General features: G+C 49.9%; 4 protein-coding genes across 4 annotated transcripts; 1 reads left to right on the top strand and 3 right to left on the bottom strand.

The window, feature by feature from the left end:
* Positions 1-401: 401 nt before the first annotated feature.
* L228DRAFT_282428 (hypothetical protein) lies at positions 402-2,866 on the top strand (the record flags this gene model as incomplete). The annotated part of the gene is made up of 2 exons (XM_018335994.1): positions 402-1,224; positions 1,539-2,866. The coding sequence occupies 2 exons, from the start codon at positions 402-404 to the stop codon at positions 2,429-2,431; spliced, it is 1,716 nt and encodes a 571-aa protein (XP_018189293.1). The 3' UTR covers positions 2,432-2,866.
* A 528-nt stretch (positions 2,867-3,394) lies between these two features.
* On the bottom strand, positions 3,395-9,684 carry L228DRAFT_267709 (kinase-like protein; the record flags this gene model as incomplete). The annotated part of the gene is made up of 2 exons (XM_018335018.1): positions 3,395-9,058; positions 9,145-9,684. 2 exons carry the CDS (start codon positions 9,682-9,684, stop codon positions 3,395-3,397), a joined length of 6,204 nt encoding a protein of 2,067 aa, XP_018189294.1.
* Positions 9,685-12,856: 3,172 nt separating this feature from the next.
* L228DRAFT_267710 (hypothetical protein) lies at positions 12,857-14,067 on the bottom strand (the record flags this gene model as incomplete). Its single annotated transcript, XM_018335019.1, has 2 exons — positions 12,857-13,492; positions 13,600-14,067. 2 exons carry the CDS (start codon positions 14,065-14,067, stop codon positions 12,857-12,859), a joined length of 1,104 nt encoding a protein of 367 aa, XP_018189295.1.
* Positions 14,068-15,071: 1,004 nt separating this feature from the next.
* On the bottom strand, positions 15,072-16,836 carry L228DRAFT_267711 (ubiquitin-conjugating enzyme; the record flags this gene model as incomplete). The annotated part of the gene is made up of 8 exons (XM_018335020.1): positions 15,072-15,935; positions 15,999-16,167; positions 16,228-16,239; positions 16,313-16,409; positions 16,471-16,492; positions 16,549-16,643; positions 16,701-16,734; positions 16,804-16,836. 8 exons carry the CDS (start codon positions 16,834-16,836, stop codon positions 15,072-15,074), a joined length of 1,326 nt encoding a protein of 441 aa, XP_018189296.1.
* Between the last annotated feature and the right edge of the window lie 2,769 nt (positions 16,837-19,605).

A 19,605-nucleotide genomic window follows, 5' to 3' on the forward strand; every position in this document is an offset into this window, starting at 1 on the left:
TGAGTCGGTGGGGAGGCTATCGAGGAAACGACACCCACGACATGCGTGCTAACGTGGCCGTTATTTCATTTCCAAATAGTCTCTAAACTGGAAACTTGAGGTTCGAGCTCTAATTCACAGTCATTTTTTTTTGTTAATACGACGGAATGTGAAAACTAAGAAGAGCGAGAATAACTACTTTTTACCACGGATAGACATCCAATATCAATGTTCTGTTACCTGTTCCTTGTCGGGCATTGCATTTCCTAGCCCTTTACTCTTTTCACAACCACAACAAATTCCGAGACTGAATCTCTCAAACCCAGCCTGAACCCGCAGGTTTTGCACCTCTAAACTCACCTGTGCTTGTTTACTTTTCCCCACTTTCATCTTCCCCTCACAAACCCTACTACAAGGCAACTATGCGAGATTCTCCCCCGCAAATCAGCGACGTCCTCACTTCGCTGCGTCGTTCTTCTTCTCCTCGTGCCTCTAGGATCATATATACCATCTATACCACACTTCGCGGAACTGTCATCCTTACTCCGTGGATCATTTATCTCGGCGCCACAAATATTCTCCTGTCTTTACTACTCCCCTTTTCATTTCTTTTCCCCACAGCCGTCTACGATATTTCTTCTCTTCTCGCGTGGTCCGTATGGGCAGGTATCCAAGCAATCTTCACAAAGATCAATGGTGCAGAAATTACCTTTTCATACTCATACAAAAATACAAGCCCAGCAGCGGGAACGGCAGCGGCAGCATCAGCTGATACAGGAAATCGCAAAATTCACAAGGTTCATGGAATTGGCAAATCCAGTGGAATCGACATTTCCCCGTCCATTGACACGGAAACCACTACCTCTCGAAAGCAGAACGGCGCACCTACAGCATTAAATAATGCCTTTATCCAAGAAGACGTGGGAAAACAAAGAGACGGCGCAATAGCCGCTAACAAGATCTCTACCAATAACATCAATGATATCCTACCACAGCACGAATCAGCCATTGTGATTGCCAACCACGTGTCCTGGACAGACTTTTACATGATCCAAGCGCTGGCGTCGCAGGCCGGCATGCTCAGTCGATGTCGATGGTTTGCGAAGAAGCAGTTACGCTGGGTCCCGTTTCTGGGATGGGGACTCTGGGCCATGCGCATGCCGCTGGTGAGTAGGAAGTGGATGGTCGATCGGCGGGAAATGGAGCGTGTGTTTGCCGGAGTGGCCGAACATAAATGGCCTCTTTGTATGTCACTTTTCTTCCATTCCATTCAGATTTATTTTGTCAATGTTTGCGTTGTTGTTCATTTTCCTTCCCTTTTTCTTCCCTTTTTTTTTTTAAAAAAATTTTTTTTTCGTTATCTTTTTCCTTTCTCTTCATTTTTTTATTTTATTTCTTTTTTTTTTTAATTCTCCATTTAGATTTCCCTTTCTCATTCCCTTAGTCTTTTATCATAGCTCATTTTCCTTTCGGCCCCTTTGACATTTTAATTCATTGGGATCTGTATAAGTCTAATGAGATATGTGTAAATCTAATATGTATATTAACTGACGAGATAGGGCTCATCTCCTTTTCCGAATCCACGCGATACACACCCGCCAAATACGCCGCCACGGCCGAGTGGTGTCGCTCCCACCACCGTCCGGTCCCGCAGCATACATTGTACCCGCGCACAAAGGGCTTTGTGGCTACTGTCCAGCAGCTGCGGCGGAGCGCACCCCATGTCAAGGCCGTGTATGATTTGACTCTTGCTTATGCTTCCCTGTCTTCTTCCTCCTCTCCTTCTGAGTCTCTTTCTGAGTCTCCTTCGTCAACCCCATCTGCGTCCCCTTATTCATCTTCATCTTCATCTACCGCAGATCCACATTCCTCCTCATCCTCTCCTGGCCCTTCTTCTTCAACCCCCTCAACCTCGTCTTCCTCTTCATCTTCCTCTCCCTCTTCCGTTTCTACTTTCCCGTCACGATCAGCAGATACAGCAGATACAGCAGGCGAAGGAGGCGGCGATGGAGGAACAAAACCATCAGTCGCCCCAGTCACACCAATCACACCAGTCGCAGCAGCACCAGCACCATCATTCGCATCGGAGGTACCGGCAGCAGCACGCGAAGCAGGCGGCAAAGCTCGCTCCGGTAGTGGTGGTAGTGATGCCCCTCTATCGTCGCCACCACAACCACCACCACCAACAACAAAAACAACAACAACAAAAACACCCCACTTCATGAACGCACCAAGCATCTACCAGACTCTCTTCCACCCACACTTACGCCACACATGGCGCTTCCACATACACGTCGAGCGGCACGAGCTGGCCGCGCTGCCGGACACGGACGCCGGGCTGGCAGAATGGTTAGAAGGGCAGTGGATACGCAAGGGCCAGAAACTGGAGGAATTAAGACGGGGGTTGGAGAGAGGTGAGAAGTGGGGTGAGAGGTGGGGAAGGGAATTGTAGCTTGGTTGGGTAGTCTGGCTCTTTTCTTTTCTGTTCTTTTTTTTTCACATTTACTTTCTTTTTTCTTTTTTCTTTTTCTTTTTCTTTTTTTTGGGCCCTCTTGGCATGATAGGCCTTGACACGTTAAGCGCACACAAAGACGTAGTATACGATGGACGTGGAGAGACAGATATACATATACATATACATGCTTTCTTCATTCACCAGTCACCATTCACCGTTCATCAGAATCAAGGGGAGATAAAAAGAAAGGAAGAAAGATTCCATCTACGTTCGTGATATTCGGGCAACATCGGAGTAAATGATGTGTTAAATCGCATCATATCTTTCCCAGAGACAAAAAGTCCAAGTGAAAACCGATAAATGACAAAATGACAAAATGACAATACGACAAAACAAGTGATAAATGATAAATGATAAATTGATGATATTCTCCCTACCAAGTAGTCCATAATTCATAATCCACAACCATAACCCTAATGCCTCATCCATCTCACACATTCAACGGTCAACTGCCGTCAATACTTTTATCTACCTACCACTGCGCAATCCGGTAGCCCTCGATAAACTTAAACCTAATATAATAGATGGACTTCAAGGTTACTAAGTAAAACACACCCCGCTAATACAAATGAAGAAGGAGAAAGAAAGAAGAGGTAGAAGAAGAGGAAGAAGGATGTGCCATCTACCAGCACCTATCAATAACAAGTAACAAGGTAAAAGGGTAACGACATGAGGTAAAATAGAAAAAAGAAGAAAAGGAAAAAGAAAAAGAAACAAGGACCTCCCATCTACCAAGGTGTACAAACAGCCCCGTCAAGACGACAACGGGGAAATGACTCCGTCGACCTACGAAAGAAATGAAATAAAAATAGAGGAGCAAATAAAGAAGAATAGAGTGAGAGTTAAAGATGGGATGAGGGATAAATAAGATAGTAGAGGGACGGGGAAAAAATACACCATCTACTTCGCCTTTGGCGTGGGCGACATAGAGGGCATTGAGCTCTGTCCTTGACTCGGTCGGGGTGTTGCCAAGGCTGCCAATGTCGGTGTGGATTCTTCTTCCAATTCTTGAAAAGCATAGTCCTTTTCGTCAATGCCAGAATCAGTAGAATTTTCACGTCCCAGTCCTACTGCGCCACTGGCACGGGCGGCACCTTTAGCACTACCACCAGCATTGCTTCCGTCGTGGTCATCAGCATCAATGTCGACGGCAATCTCGTCTCCCTTTACTTGTTTGCCACCAAGTGTCTTTGAAAAGACTTCAGGGGGTGTGAGCGTTGTGCGCGGGACTGGCGGAGTGACTGGTGCACTCGCGGTACAGATGGGTGGTTCGCGATCCAAAGAGAGCCGCGGCGAGGTAGGGGTAACGTCGTCATCACGGCCTTGGTCTTCAGACTCGGAAACCGCATTCTCCTCGCTCTCCTGGCTACTTGTTCGCATCATTTCAATACCAAGCCTCGAGCCGCGGTGGACGCGCGGTACCGGACTTCGGGGCGGCGCAACGAGCAGAGGGTTTCGGTGTAGTCGAGCAGGACTTCGTGGACGGCCCGGACTCCGTCCTAGTTCCTCGTCTTCATCATCGCCAGACTCGGCACTCTCGTGGCGGTACCGCTCCAATGACGTGCGCTTGGCCTTGATAAGTTCCATCGACTTGGGACTCTTTAGTAATCTGGTTGACATTGCTGGCGGCGCGGAATTGGCATGAATCAGATGTGGCGTCAGCTTAGGCGATAATTTGCTTGGCTCTGGTGGAATTCCTTCCTCTGCAGAAATTATTCCAAGCCCTTTGCCCGCCCAGTCGTCTCCTTGCTGTCTGCTAATAACCACTGGAATGTCCTCGGCCAGCGCAGATTCGTTATCGCCAAAGAAACTTGAGCTGATGGAATCGTCCCGACTTGACGCGTGGTAGCTGGCTTCTGGAAGTTGAGCAAATCCCGACGAGTTGGAACTCGGGCTGTCTTCATCGCGTCGCGATTCTTGGCGTAAGTTTGATGGGGGGAATGACGGCGTAGGTATGTGTGGCATGAGCCCTGGTTGAGGCGGCTTCCACTGGCACAGTCGCGACATGACCTCGGTCAGCTTGGAAATGGTCGGGGGTTTCTCAATTAAAGCATCAAAAGAATGAGGAGCTTGCAGATCCTTGAGATAGCCAGTGACTGCCACAATTGGAGTCTGCGAATTGACATTTTTGGTGTCACGGATCATCCGTGCGACGTCCGCACCATTGATGTGGGGTAGCTTTGATTCCATCATAATCACATCAAACTTGACTTCACCCATGGCGTACCGCATAGCCTCAGAACCGTTTGGAACTGCTATTGTTCGACATCGAAGCTTTTCCAACAACCTCTCCATGACCATTCTGGAAACAGGGTGATCTTCACAGATGAGCACGTCCAGCGGCCTGAAGACCGGGCCGTCCACGAGTAGTGAGGCGTGAGACAATTTCCGTGAACTCTGTCTCCTCCTCTGCACTCGCAAAAACGCCCTTGTCCTTGGGTCTTCATTGTCAGATGATGACGGCGATGCCTCAATTACTTGACTGCGACGCTTATGATGGAAAAGAGGAGTCTCTCTAGTCACACGATCGCTATCTTGCGAACCAACCGTCTGGCTCCTTGCACGAGGTGGCACGCTGCCTGATTGACGATGGGGATGAGGATGAGGCATGATGAGACTCTTTTCGGGTGATGCGACTTGGAGTGGAGGCTGATTCTTGGTTGTCTTGATGGGAGAAGATGCAGTCGAAGCGGTCTTGAAGCTCGTTGACAGCCTTGGCAAATCAAAAAAGCTCGGCTGAAGACCTGCATTTGGCTGACTCGTCGACATAATAGAAGAAGAACTAGACGTCTTCCTTCGCTCATGATGTTGTCCCGTCGAAAAGGAAACCAAAAGTGGAGATGAAGGCTGGGAGGCCCGGCTGGGTGAAGAATTTGCCTGGCTCGCATTGGAAGGCGAGGCAGGCCTGGCACCTTTACTGGACGACAGTGTCCGCTTGAGTGGCATTGGAAGCATTGGGCTTCCGTCAAGGGATGGTGCGTTGCTGCTGCTCGAAGCGGCAGCAGAAGCTGGAGTTTGGACTGAGCCCTGAGATTGGCTCGAAGGTGGCGGCGGCGGTGGCGGCACCGCTGCATTGGGTAACTGAGTTGCCTTGTTCAAGGCGTCGGCTCGCAACTTCTGAATAACATCCCTATTCGCCTTTTCCAATACAGGGAGATTCTTGAATGCGAAATTGCCAAAATCATCCGTCGCCACAGGCTCACTCAGGCGCCGGCTCCGGCCATCCCGTACATGCGGCGGGATGTGAAGTGGCATCATGCCCCGTTTGATAGAATTCACTTGATTGCGCACCTTTGATAATGCATCGTGTGGTCTCTCCTGGTAGTCGCCACCAGGTGTCGCGGCGGCAGGAGAAGCCTGGTCTTCAAACTCTTCGGCAAAAGTTTGCAGGATCGCACCACGAGGGTCAAAATATTCCGTATCCTCTGGATGCCCCGGAGCTGGTACAAATTGAGCCTCGTCCTCCAAAAGCGTGTCCCAAGTGACGCCTTCAAACCACGGGTGCCTTTGAACCTCTTCGCCACCATTGGCATACTTTTCCTCGAGATTCGATCCCAGACGAGTCTTTGGATCACTACACATTAGCCGTTCCATCAAATCCCGGGCTTCTGGCGAGACTGGTGCTTCTTCTTCTGTCGGCCAATCAATCCTTCTTGCCAAGATATTATCAAACACCTTGTCTGGAGTATCAGCGTGAAAAGGAGGGTATCCGAACAAAAACTCAAACAGAATACATCCAAGAGACCACCAATCGCTCATTTCATCTTGGCCAACGCCACTGATTGTTTCAGGTGCCAAATAGTCAGGTGTACCAACAAACCTTCGATCCTTGTCTCCAGGGTCAAAGAGAGCCATGGGCGGTGGAGCAATCATGGTAGACTGAGGCGGGGTGTGCATATGGCTCAAGCTGGAATGGCTAAGTGTTGGGTGAAGGGCATAGGGATCGCCACCAGATTCCTCATTCTCACTCTGCGTCTCCTCTTCAATCGGGGTTCGCCATCGGGGCATCGACTGGGGGTAATCGAGTGGTTCGCTGAGGGAAAAGTTGCGAAACATGGAGTGGAGAGCTTCGCTTCCCCCACTATCGCTCCGATGGCCAGATGTCCGCCGTGAATTCTCGCGGCCAAATGAGCTTTCCCGACCCAATGTGCTTTCACGGCTCAAGCTAAAGTAAGAAGGTTGACTGAGACCTGGGTCAGGAGTCAGGTGCGGTGTCGAACCGGGCGAGTGCCCCCCCTGCAGGTCAAATGAAGCAGATCTTGACGATGCCATGGATGCAGAGCGAATGAACGAGCTTTGCTTGAGCAAATCAGGGCCGGAGTCGTTAGATTTGCTATCCAAGATACGCTTCTGACGACCAATCAAACCCATTCGTGACAGCCCAAAATCTGTCAGCTTTAAATGGCCTTTCTGATCAATAAGAAGATTATCAGGCTTGAGGTCGCGGTGCACAATGCCTCGATTGTGCAAATGTTGAACTCCAAGCACCACCTCGGCCAAATACTTTTTCGCCCAGTCCTCGGGCAAACCGCCGAGGACCTTGATCAACGACGCACAGTCACCACCGTTCAAGTATTCCATGACCAGGTACAAGTAATCCTTGCTTGAAAAAGTCCAGTATAGCTTGGCCACGAAGTCACTCTCACCCTGCCACATCAAAATGGCTCGTTCAGCTTTGACATTGGTCACCTGATTCTTGGCTACCATGTCAGCCTTCTTCAAGACCTTCATGGCGTAGTAATCTCCCGTGACCTTCTTCTTCACCAAGTACACACTACCAAAGGCGCCTTTACTGATCGGTTTGATTATTTCAAAATCTTTGATAGAGGGAGGTACCGCTGGAGCCTGAGGTTGACTAATTGACGAGAGACGCGGTGAAGGAGGGGGCCGCATCATATCCGACGAAGCTGCAGACGATTGCCTTCGATGATGGTGGAGAGCATGATGTTGCGGTGGTAACGTGAAAGCCGGCGATGAGAATTCTCCGGTCGAGAGCAGCGGTGAAATAATAGGCGATGTAGCAATTTCTTGCGCAGCGCTCAGCCGCGGCTTCGAGATGCGCAGGGGTGACGACGGCACTACGTTCCTGGCAGGAGATGGTTGCCGTCGCGGCGAGTTTTGGCCGGGGAGACTCAAGTTCGAGCGCGAGCGTTCCCGCGAGGCCGACGTTCGACCGAGACTGAAATCCGTAATAGGAGATTCTGTTCTCCGGATGCCCGGAATCACTGAAGATCGCATGCTGGCATCACTGTCATTGGCATCGCTTTCAAAGTTGAGCGAAGCCTGCTGCGACAGCTGGGATGGCGCATTGATATTCACGGCACCCTTGTATGACCGAGGTGTGGCCGCCTCGCGAGGGCTATTCGACCCTGTGGATATGGCAGCTGAGGATTTCCTTCGATCATAGCCGAGTGAGGGGTCAGAGAGGTTTCGCAATGCGCGAGCAAGGGAAGAATGTCCATCAAAGGATCCAGCAAAGATACCCCCAGTCTCTTCATCAGTAAATGCAGAGGCCTGCTCTTGCGTCTCGTCGAGCCCTATCTCTGAACCACGTACAGACTCGTCGTAGCGGTCATCTGGCATTGGCCCATCTTCGTCTGCCTCCACCTCTTCCTCTTCCTCATCCTCGCCATCGTCAGTAGAGTCACTCAGCTGACCAGCCGCAATCCGAGCCGCCTTACGTACAGCGGCGTCGATACAGTCTTGCACGAGTACGGTGAATTCGACGCGAATACGTTCTGAATACTCGAGAATCTTGCGATGGCGCATGACCGCGTCCACTTTGGCGCGCGCGACTACCTCTGTATCAGCGCACAACGCAGCCAGACCCTGCTCCTGCTCAAGCGTATTGGTGCCAGGAGACTGCCATTGCATGACTTGCGAGATGCGACTGTCGGATTGGGGCGATTGCACACGAATCTCTCCAATCTCCAAACCCTTGGAATCCTTGATGGCTGGTGTGTTGATCTCAATGGACGTGTCACAGAGATCCAACAAGAGCTCGACGATGCGGGTTAGAGGCCGTCGGATGGCAAACGACCTTCCCCGAGCATGACCCAAGCCGCTGGTCGAAGATTCTCGGGACCGTGGGCCGGACACGGCAGGCGATGCCGCTCCAGACGACGGGCCCGAAGAGGATGGCGTGGAAGAAGGTCCGATGGGTAAGCCACGGTATTCGGCGGGAACCGTGGCCGTTAGGGGCATCTCTGCTGGTGTCGAACGGTTGCTGTGCACCTCGAGCGCATCGAGCACCTTGACAATGGCATTGCGATGCTCAATCAAGCCCTCTTGGGCCATTTGGACCTCGAGCTCGGCTCGATGCTCCTGAAGACACAGCTCCGAGTGCTTTTCAAACCACCAAGGTGTGATTTGACGCTCGCAAATGCGACACAGAACAGGCAGCGGTGGCGGGAGATTCTCAGGGTCGTCGACGCCCACCTCTGCCAGCTTGGTCAAGTACTGGGCAAGCACTTCTGCGCCAATGCCCAGCGCCTCCACCAACATGGGGGGCAGGTCGATAGTAATCTCTCGTGGTCGAGCTGAAGGCCGAACCATCCACATCGTCTAGTCCAATAGAAACTTTGTTAGATTCCTGGGGAAACTGCCTTTTTGGGGAGTAAATCAGTCAAAGGACAAATATTGTTACTTACATGACTCACTTCACCCGAGGTCCGGTCATAGACAAGAATGCCCTGGGCCTCGAGGCTGATGACCGAGGTCCCCTCAGTTTCGCTGACCTCTTCGGGGCGGAAACCCTCCTCCTCAGCATGGACGGCAGCATCAATGGGGTTAGGCTTCAGTCTTGAATCCGGGCCCATGCGGACGGAGAAGCGAATGATGTGGCTGCGCGAGTCGTCCTTCTTCATAAACTCTGCAGCATCGGCGAATGCATTCTTGTTGTCAAGCAGAACGTCTGAAATAGGTCTTCCTTGCACCGACTCGGGAGCGGTGCCAATGACATCTCTCCACGAGGGAGTAACCCATCGTATGACGCCGTCTAGGTCGACGTCCAGGATGACAACGAGCGTTTGTTCGGCGGCTTCCTTCAAGTCTTCTCGTCCCTCACGAATATCTGCACTCAACGTGCGTTCGACAGTGACTCGGTTCTTGGAGGGATCGCGCGGCCGTCCCTCCTTCAAGGCCACGACGGCCGGGGGCAGGAGGAACTCTTTTTGCTCAGATTCGGCCATTGTCAATATTACAAGGTGTTCGTCGCTGTTGCGGCGGGGGTCTCTGTACTGCCATGCACATCAATCGGTTGATGAGGGTGTGCCTGGGTGGGCAGTCCCCCTCGAAGCGGCTTCCAGTCTGTCCAAGGCAGGGCGATTTGTCTTGTTTCGACGCTGATGGTCCTACTAGGATCGATCCAACGAAGCCATGCTGTTCCCGAATGCAAGTAATGTCACTCGGATTGTGCTTCTCAGCGCATCAAAAAAAAAAAAAAAAAAAAAGGTCGTGTTGATAAGAAAGGGGACAGACGAGCAACGAGAAAGGTCCAGAGGTAATGATTGATAGCCGTCGGAGGTTTCGATAATTGAGACACGGCGGGGAGGGAACACGGACGCGGAACGAGACGAGCTCGGTCAGGATCGGCAGGACGAGCCGAGGGCACAAGAGAAAGGCGGCAAAAGGCACACAACCCCCTGAAGAGACTCGTGTTGGAGAATTGCTCGAGCAACGCGTCGTGAACTGTTTGAAAAGCAGTGCTAAGATTTCAAGAAGATATGAAAGGGCTCGTGGGAAGGGGGATGGATAAGACTGGTATGGAGGGGTTCGTGGTGGTAGGTTAGTCTGCCTCTTAGGTTAAAGTGTATTGAGGATGACGGGGGTCGGGTGCTCGGTGGTGGACGATTGTTGCTGCTACAGCACTACCGCACCTTTGTACCGAAACTCAGAGCTGCGGCTACTGCGAAAGAGCGGGAGATAGCCGAGCCAGCACGTCGTCACCGATGGTTCGATCCAGTATCTCTCTGTTGCTGTTCTGTGAGCTACACCTGTCGCCGGTGTAATAGTAAACATCAGTTTATCAGTTGTATTATTCATGTTATCAACAGCTTTTCATGTGTAGGGTTGCAAAGCCAGTAAGCACAATAATTATTTTAGCGAGGAATAGTAGTAATATCAGTGCAAAACACCAAAGTCAGAAACCTTAGTGCACTGCGCCATGCATGCAAAACCCTTGCCCCGACCCATATCCACACACTCACACTCCACTCATACATCCATCGACACCACACTTGCCCCTCGTTTCATCCTCTCGGGTTGTGGCCCGTTGCCCAAGCGAAAGCACACTATATGCAGGCAGACGCAATCGGAGGACGACGCTCACAACATTTCTACCTGGTGCTCACAAGATACCTACCTTAGTACCTTAGTACCTTAGGTACCTTTGGTAGGAAATGAAGCACATCACCCAGAGCCGTATACCTCCAATAGGCTCCAGTACGGCAGTCTCCCCATTGAGACAAGACATTAGAGGAGGAACATGCCCTTTTTTTCTACAATGTGTGATGGTTGCACGGCTGCTGCAACTTCAGCAGTATTCAATGCTGGATTTGAGTCTGTGTGCGTGTGAACAGATCATAGAAGACTATGGTTTAGAAGATCATTGCTGTTCCCACACGAGATCATATGCCTCCCGAAAGCGAAGCCAAATCAGTTGTCAGATGGGGGAGACAAGATATGGATGTGCGTGCGGGGAGGAGGGTTCCAGCACCGAGCAGGGGACCCTTGCAGGCTCGCACGCCATTCCTACCGGAGTACGTTGCAGCTTTTTATGCATTATTATTATGTATTACAGTACAATTTCAGCACTGTGCACCCAACCACAATATATATAAAAGAAGGGATTTATTGCATTGTTTCCCCTCACTGTTGCAAAGGGAGGACGGACACGGTTATCAGCCACTCAGAGAACGAACGCGGAGACGACCCCGACAGTGTGGGTATTGGTCATCAAGTCCGTTGCGGTCATTGATCTTCCCCCCACCATAGGGAACGCCAACGGTCATCACTACGGTACAGATGAGCATTTATGGGGATAAATAGTATAACTTCTCAAAGGTCTGATTAATAATGTGTGCCGTCTTAGGCAAGTAGTTCTTCCCTTCCTTCCCTCTCAAAAGTGCCTGCTCGTATCGTCCATGATGAAATGTCTAGCCGGGTCATCTGATCTCCATCTTCCCTCCCATCTCTCGTCTAGTAAGCCGGGTCCGGCTATCCACGCTAAATTACGGGCCAGTTTCTCTTTAGACTTTCACGGTTAGCGGAAAAGGTTAACTTGTCCCATGTTTCCACACCACCCCTCTACGGTACTTGCTTCTGATCTATAGCTTTTGAGAGATAGACAGAAAGTGTACAACAACAATTGCCAGATGTGCCGACTACCTGTAATCGCTACCGTTGATCCTTGCAGTCATTTCCCCGGGCCTTAGGCCCCCCCATTCGAGCATGGAAACAACTGTGCGGATACAGGGCATACACTGCACATATATCTGCTGAGTTTTTATATGCATGCCCCACGCTTTTTAGCAACGAAAAGCCACGAAAATGGACGGGGGCTGCCGATATTGCTCCACTTTTCGCATGACTTTGACTGACAGCCACACGCGGCCACCAGTTTATTTTCTTTTTGACTTTGTGCCCGCCCCTTGGTATGTCTCTTCACCTGATCATCGTGATCAAAAAGAGTCATCATGTCCCCTTTAGTATTTGCCAAAACATGCAGGTCATTAAGAGACAAGCTTTGTTCTCCACAATGAATTTCTCTTGGCATCGGCCCATGTATGAATTGGTTGGCATCGGGCCTCGAGCGCGTGACACTCTCCGTGCTTCGGCCGACACTCGTGCCTTCCCGTCCCGGGTGCCTTAATCTGCCTTTCCGTTATCGCCTCCTTATAGCGTGCAGTTAAAGTTGCAGACGATAGAATATTCGTGGCTTTTCATACTGTTGTTTGGGAGGCTTTTGTCACTAGCCTGAAGCTGATGTTAGAATTTTCCCAGTTATAGCTCTCCATTGCCGACTGTATACGGTAATCCCTGAGCTTGCATCCGCAACGTCCGTCCACGTCAAAACCATGATTCTTATTAAGATACGCCCGTTACTATTAAGATAGCGTTTAACATATTAGTAAACAAAAACCCTTCCACGGAATTTTCTACTCAATCCACCCCATCCTAAGATGCTACCTTATACCTTAGTCAATTGATATACATTGTTCACATGTACATTGGCCGAAAAGGTTGCACCAACCCCGCTCTAGAAATTAGATGGCCCCGATCAAGTGGCAAAAGGAAAAGGCATCGGTCGGTTCCTGATATCTTCTCAACATATAATCTTGTTCGAATCATGGACCAGCTTTTTTACTGGTCCTTCTTGGCAGCAGTTGCGGCAGATTGTGTCAAAAACCATTTCGTCGTGCGCTCAACCCCTTCATCAAGGCTGACAATCGGCCGATAGCCGAGTCTTTCCTTGGCCTTTCCGATATTATAGTACCTCGTCATGCACGAGTATCGGACTTGCTGCCTCGTCAAGGTCGGCTTCTTTCCCACCGCCCAGTAAACCCATTCCAGGAGGCTGGCAAGTGCCAATCCCCAATCCTTCTGGATCACGGTAACATTGAGACCAGTGGTATCGCCAGCAATATTCCAGATAGCTCGAGGGAAATCCCAGAAGTAAACAGGCGAGTCGTTGGTAATGAAAAAGGCCTCTCCGTCAACACGCTCGTGGTCTAGCGGAGCGGTAGTGAGGAGGTGCGTATTTAGCAACGCTCGCGCAGCAAGAATATGGGCATGCGCAACGTTGCCCACATATGTAAAATCAAAGAGATTGTTGTTGTCACCCAGCTGAAAGCCCGTCTTCCGCTTTTCATAGACATTGATCATGTTGTTAACGACCTGCACATCCCCTTCGCCGAGGATGCCCGCTGGACGGATTGCGGTGGTGAGCATGTTTCCGTACTTGCGGTTGGCGTTCAGAACAGTCTTCTCTGCCTCAATCTGATACCCAAAACATTAGCAATAGAATACAGAATTCAGTCTTGCTGAAAGGAGGAAAGAGCAAAAGAGAAGAACCAAAGCAACGACAGCACGATCGGTGAGCGTACCTTGGTCTGTGTGTAGTATTCAGATTGCTGCGCTCCTTCAACATACGGCCACCGCTCATCGGCATTTATTAAATCAGTCGCATTATCACTGACAACACTTGCGGAACTGGTATACACGAAGGCCTTGACTCCGCCCGCTTCTCCGGCAGCCTCGATGAGATTCTTTGTTCCCTTGACGTTGACGCTGTACATGAGATCTTTTCGATGTTCAATCAAATTGGGACTCGCCGTGTGTATGATAACGGCAGGCTTCACTTTGTCGAGCACTGAGCGGACCTCTTCAATAGAGGTGATATTGCAGTCATAGTAGGCGACGCCTTCGTGGCGGTTGCGGGTTGTTCGCAAGTCCAGCACTGAGACATTCGCCTCGTACTTTTCCTTGAGCATTGACACAATGTGACTGCCAACAAAGCCACAGCCGCCAACAACGACTGTATTGCCCAGGTTGGGGCGACTTGAAGTGGCCATTATGGGCAAGAGGCGGTTGAGGTTCGGTTTTGCGAACGCACGGTTTCAAAGGGGTGACGAAATACAGCAGGATCGAGACGATTGAAATGCAACCTGCACTGTATGAGACGTGATTACTTGGACGTTATAGATTGGTTCTATGTCAACCAAAAGTGCACTCAAGAAAAGATGGATTCGGGCAAGAAATCGACGGAAGAGGACATTCTGTTGGAGGGAGCTCCCAAGTCTGGAGCAAGTCTCATTGGCTGGCGCCCCTGACCTCAGACGATCAGACCGGAGTCGCTTCGTGCCGATGTCGCTAGCGATCCGAGAGATAAACCTCCCCGCTCGCTCCCACATGACACAATAATCCTTGGCCTGGGGGTGTTCCAATGCGGGCGCCTCGTGGGGGAGGACACAGACCGAGACGCCCTGGCAGCTCGTGGCATATACACATACGCATTGTCATGTGTGCATTGGGTGCAAGAAATTCAATTTATTAACCGTCAACATAGTAGATATCTTTTAGCAGATGTTGACTTTGGGGTAAATAGAAAAGCATACGTTTTTACACGAAAGTACGCGAGGGATGCCTTCTGGTAAATTAAAACAAAAGAAAAAAACCCCTAAGCATAAGAACATTTGCCCATGCATGCCATTTTGCGCCGAAAGTGCAACAGTAAGCAAAACCATTTCTTGGCGGATGACCAGACTCCCGTGGATAAAACATCGGAATGTAAGTGCTGCAATAAATCTTCGGGTAAAGCCAGAGAGAGGCTTAAGAAGATTAATAGGCATTCGATTGACAAAGTGAGGGCATTTAAAAAGCCGTAGCGGGTCCGGTCCATAGATTGCATCAAGGCGAGTGCAATGAGTGTGGAAGATTGTTCTACATAAGATTCGGAGGTAAGCGGTCAATACTGCGGCAACCTCCCGTGCGGAATGGGATTATCTATTCTCTGCTTTCGGGTCAGCAAGTCTTTGGCGTTTAGGTACATCCGGAACACCCATAATTGGGCTAAGACTCACTCCATACTCCTCTGAACTGATCTTCGCAGACGTCTATTGTAATTCTTTTTATCTTCAGCGGAACCCCAGAAGAGCTTGGACGCTTCCGGGTTGACCAGAGTTCGCGGGTCATAGGGAGGCGAATCTTCTTCAATTGCTTCGATGATAGCCTCTATATGAGATTTGACTTCGTCCTGGCGATGTGGAAAATAACAAAGGACGCCGTCCTTGGAAATACGATGATGGAAGAGATGGGTCTCGAAAATCACCCTTGGTTGCTCATCAGGGAAGCGAGGACTGAAATGAGCCTTAATCCTGAAAAGTCCACCATCCAGGTTTGTCATGGGCCGACCAAAGTAAGTCAGCTGCCAAACAAAGGGATTGTTGTCAATCAGCCCAATATCCATGGTGACGGTATCGTTGCGCTTGTAGCTTTCGACAATCTGTTCGTACTGCCGCTGAAGAAGATGCGCAACGCCCAGTTCCTTTTGGACTGCAAGGATTCCTTCAGTAGCCCAGCGATGCGTTTCCTCGTCGAGCGCCGTTCTGATGACTTTTACCCTCCGTTCCAGTTCCGAGTAGAGGAACTTTCCATCCATGCTATTGCCAGTCCCTTCAAAAGGCATTTTAGCAAACTGTTGTCCCTCACTTACTGATATTTTCGCTTTTGCAATAGTCTGAAGATATGAGTCGTAGTACATAATGAACCGTCGCTTGCAGAGGTCTCTAAAAGGCTCGAATGACAGCTGGGCTTCATCTAGAACTTCAATTTCAGAGTCAGGCGACAACTGGACGGGTGGATCAATTGTTCCATCTGGCATAATGCCAAGATATTCCTCAAGTCGCTGAATTACTGAAACACGGAGGGTTTCATGACGAATCTGGTCCAGAGAGCTCATGTCAGCAAACCAGAGAACTGATGAATCGCGCATGGAATGACCTACTTTGGCAATGTAGTCTTTCATGCTCTTTTTGTCGTACTCGCTTTTGGCGTCTTCAAATCCAGGCTCGTTCTCGTATGGATTGGCAGACATTAAGCTCTGGATAGAGATCAAGATGGACTCCAATCCTTGTGCCGAGGACCACTCCTCGCCTCGCTCTCCGCTCCACGTGCTGAGCGCATCACTGCATTAGTCTGACTTCGGTCAAGCAACCTACGGAACAATAGCATACCCTAGGATGGATCTAGATATAGTCATAAGTTATTCATCCATCTATTTGCAAAAAGCATCTCAAACCAAGGTTTTGGGTAGCTTACAAGCAAACCTTTCCCCCCGCATAAATGTTGGGGTTGAAACGGCATCGGCCCCCATTTGTTGTGATGGCCAAAACAAGTGGTGCCTTGCCCGGATACTCTTTTCCTCGCCATCAGAAATACTTTCTCAATGAAATAAAGCTCCTCAGAGTCCAGCTAACCTTTCCCAAATTTTAAAGAGAACTATATGCAGAGTGGTCAGATATTTTGCTCAGTGGACATGGTCAGACAAAACTCACCTCAAAGAAGCCAAATTCGTAAGGCGTTTCAGGTGGCCCAATGATGAGGGCTCTAACGTTCCGCACGTCGACATCCTGGCAAGCTACGGCAATGGCTTGAAAAGGTGCGTTAGATTCAAAGTAGCAATGATTTTGACAATTGGAGGTCTTACAAAGGTCGGAAGTTTTTTGAATCTCACTCAGTTCCTACAAATTAGCGTTTTGATAAGCCGAAAGCTTCTAGTAAATGTGCAGGCAGCGGAAGCAATGACTGACCCGCGTTATGCGGATGATGGATTGATTCGACATTGGACGTCAAGGCGCTTCCTAGAGCAACGTTCAAATGAGACACTTGATGGCCGGGGCAAGGGTCTGCGCTGAAAGCGAGAATGAATGAACCCCTTCAGGGGGGATTTCGATATTATAGAAAGGTTTACGCTCATGCGTTACAGGAGTGAGAAGAAGTCGCAATTAATAAGGCAAAAAAAATTGAAGTTCGTGGCTAAGTTGAAGTTTGGGATCGAGCTGATAAAGGTTGGTTGCACCAAGCCCCTCCACGTCTATCGGGCAGCCGAGGAGGGCTCCAGCAGCCTTATTAGCAAGGTGCTTGTGCAAGGGCAGTGAGCGACTAGGTATTCATTCACTGGCGCCGCTCTCTCTCTCTCTCTCTCTAAGGTAAATAAAAGACGTGAATACAGCATCAAGAGAGGGAAGCAGTGCAGGCCTTCGTTGTCACGGGTAGAGATAATTACTGGGTCAGGGCAGGGCTCGGACATGTATCAGGGAGGTTCTGGACTTTTTTTGGATCGAGCCTACCTGACTGGGGGCCTTGTTGACCCCGCCTCAGCTTGCCCTGCGGCCCCAGCTTTGATGTACCCAAGACTTTAGGAGACTGCGCTGGTAGCGAGTCGTGTCCATTCTCTTTGTGGTTAGCTTCTCACAAATGCCATTGCTTTCCCGGCCCCCAGAGACAGGTGTCACACATAAGGGTTACTCGGGGAACAAGTATCTGATACTTGCTTTGGAGCACAGGGAGAACAGAACAGATCTATCATTCAATTCTGTATCTCTCTTTTCCGGTATGCACAGCTTCAGCCACCTGCACATAGCGGCAGTAGCCTTGCAATTCCCATGGTCTGGTTCCATGTTCTGGGTAGATACAGCCTGTTCCAACCCCTCGGGCGTCTCCACAGACATGGGCGCGTTCAACAATGCTTACTTTGCAGGGACCTCATTCTCATGACGGTGCTAGGAATATAAAAGCCTAGTGCCTCACTTGGCCTCTCGTTGTCGGGGACGGCCTCCCAATCAGAGTGTCTTGAACTGCATCACGTGTGTCTAATACTGTTCTGTTCTTATCAACAACACGTCTTCGATTAAGAGGTGAACTAGGTCGTATTCCAGGGCAAGCGATCAACAAGCTGTCAAAGCAAATAATAGCCAGTAGGAACGGTTGTAATATATCGGCTTTCAGCTACGTGTCCGTGTTTCAATCATCCATGAAAATTCTCTGTATCCTCTGGGAGGATTGATAATGACAGCGCGGGAAGGCCAAGGTTCGACGCCACAGGCGGGCGCCAGGGTCCAAGTCCCACCCGAGCCAATGAGCTTTTTCTGGTCTGTTTCTTAACTGACGGTGCAGAGTTACGGACCCTCATAAAAGCACCAACACATACTATAACTTTGCCTTTGATTTTAGAATCACGATTGAAGGCTATTCTGAGCTTCTCTGGCCCAGCATCGTAGGGTGCACATATCTTACTAGCATTTTTCTCATACAATCAACGCCAGTACAATAGTTGCACGTGACTAGCCACCTAACTCCAACTGCTGGGTTGGGAAGAGGTGGTTCTCAGCACTATTAATAGACCACTTCCGGTGACTACACGTACTAACATGGTACTCTTTTTCGTGTTCGATTAACCCACGTCAAATACGCCATCATCATATCATCTTGCAACGAGAAACCATTGATTCAATAGCTTCTTCTAGTCACCTTTGGTGGCACAGAGTGATGCGGGCTGTGCAAAATCTAAAGCGTGTCTTTGGTCAATTGAGAATCCTTGGCATAGCCATGTCTTGCTGTCCGTAGTTAGCTATAATCTCTTCGCTCACCAACGTTTGAAGTGACAGCCGCCGGTTACATTTAGATTGGGACGAAGGCACAACCTCACTTGGCCGGATTATAATCATACCTTGGTTATTTTATTTCTGGCAATTGAGATTTCGACTCCATGAAAATACCCTTATTTTAGCACACGCGGCCCTGCTTAGAACAAGCGTTTACCCATGGCAACGACTCGTGGCCTTCAGCGAATATTAAGCCTGGATAAGGACACAGGTACAGGAACCCCCAGGACATAACCGAACCCATTCGACGTCGACATTCCACCACCATCACCAACCCCAAGGCCTGACCTTTCTTGTCCTATGTTCCCCCATTTATCGCGTCGCATCACGGTGCATCTTCGTTCGTTACTTTCCGACTTTTGAGTTTGCCTCCCACGTCAGACTCTTCCCTGCTACTGTTGCATTTCTGATTTTTTTTTTTCTTCAGTCTCTCTCTTCTGCCCGATTTTGCCTGCTGGTGCGGAGACCCTTTTCTCCCTGCCGTACAATTCCCTTTCCTCGCTTTCGGTCGTTTCAAATTGGACAGGGATTCTCTCGACCCCAATTCACACTGCGCGATTCGTCGGAGCTAATTTTACGTGTTGAGGGCATCAGAGATTGATCGTGACTTCAGACAGCGACTGAGCAACAATCCTGCTCTTGGTCCTCGCCCGTCAAACACCATCGCGCGTTGACAGTTGCACATCGCTTCTTGTTTGGTCACTCCCCTGGATGGTGAGGTGCCTCACACTCTTTTGATCGGTTGTGGGCGCGACGTGACACCATCAAACCACAACTCCATTTCAACACTCGGCCGCGACAAAATTTCCAAGATTTCACCATTGCAACCGCTCCTTTACCAGCCTGCCTGGGAATATTTCGACCACTTCTGGATATCGCCATTGTCTCTGCCGAAGCCGATCGCGCTGGACGCCCCACGCTCCTTCGATCAACCCATCTCGGCGGTCA

The sequence above is a fragment of the Xylona heveae genome (genome assembly GCF_001619985.1).
Source record: "Xylona heveae TC161 unplaced genomic scaffold L228scaffold_4, whole genome shotgun sequence".
In the NCBI taxonomy this organism is placed as follows: domain Eukaryota; kingdom Fungi; phylum Ascomycota; class Xylonomycetes; order Xylonales; family Xylonaceae; genus Xylona; species Xylona heveae.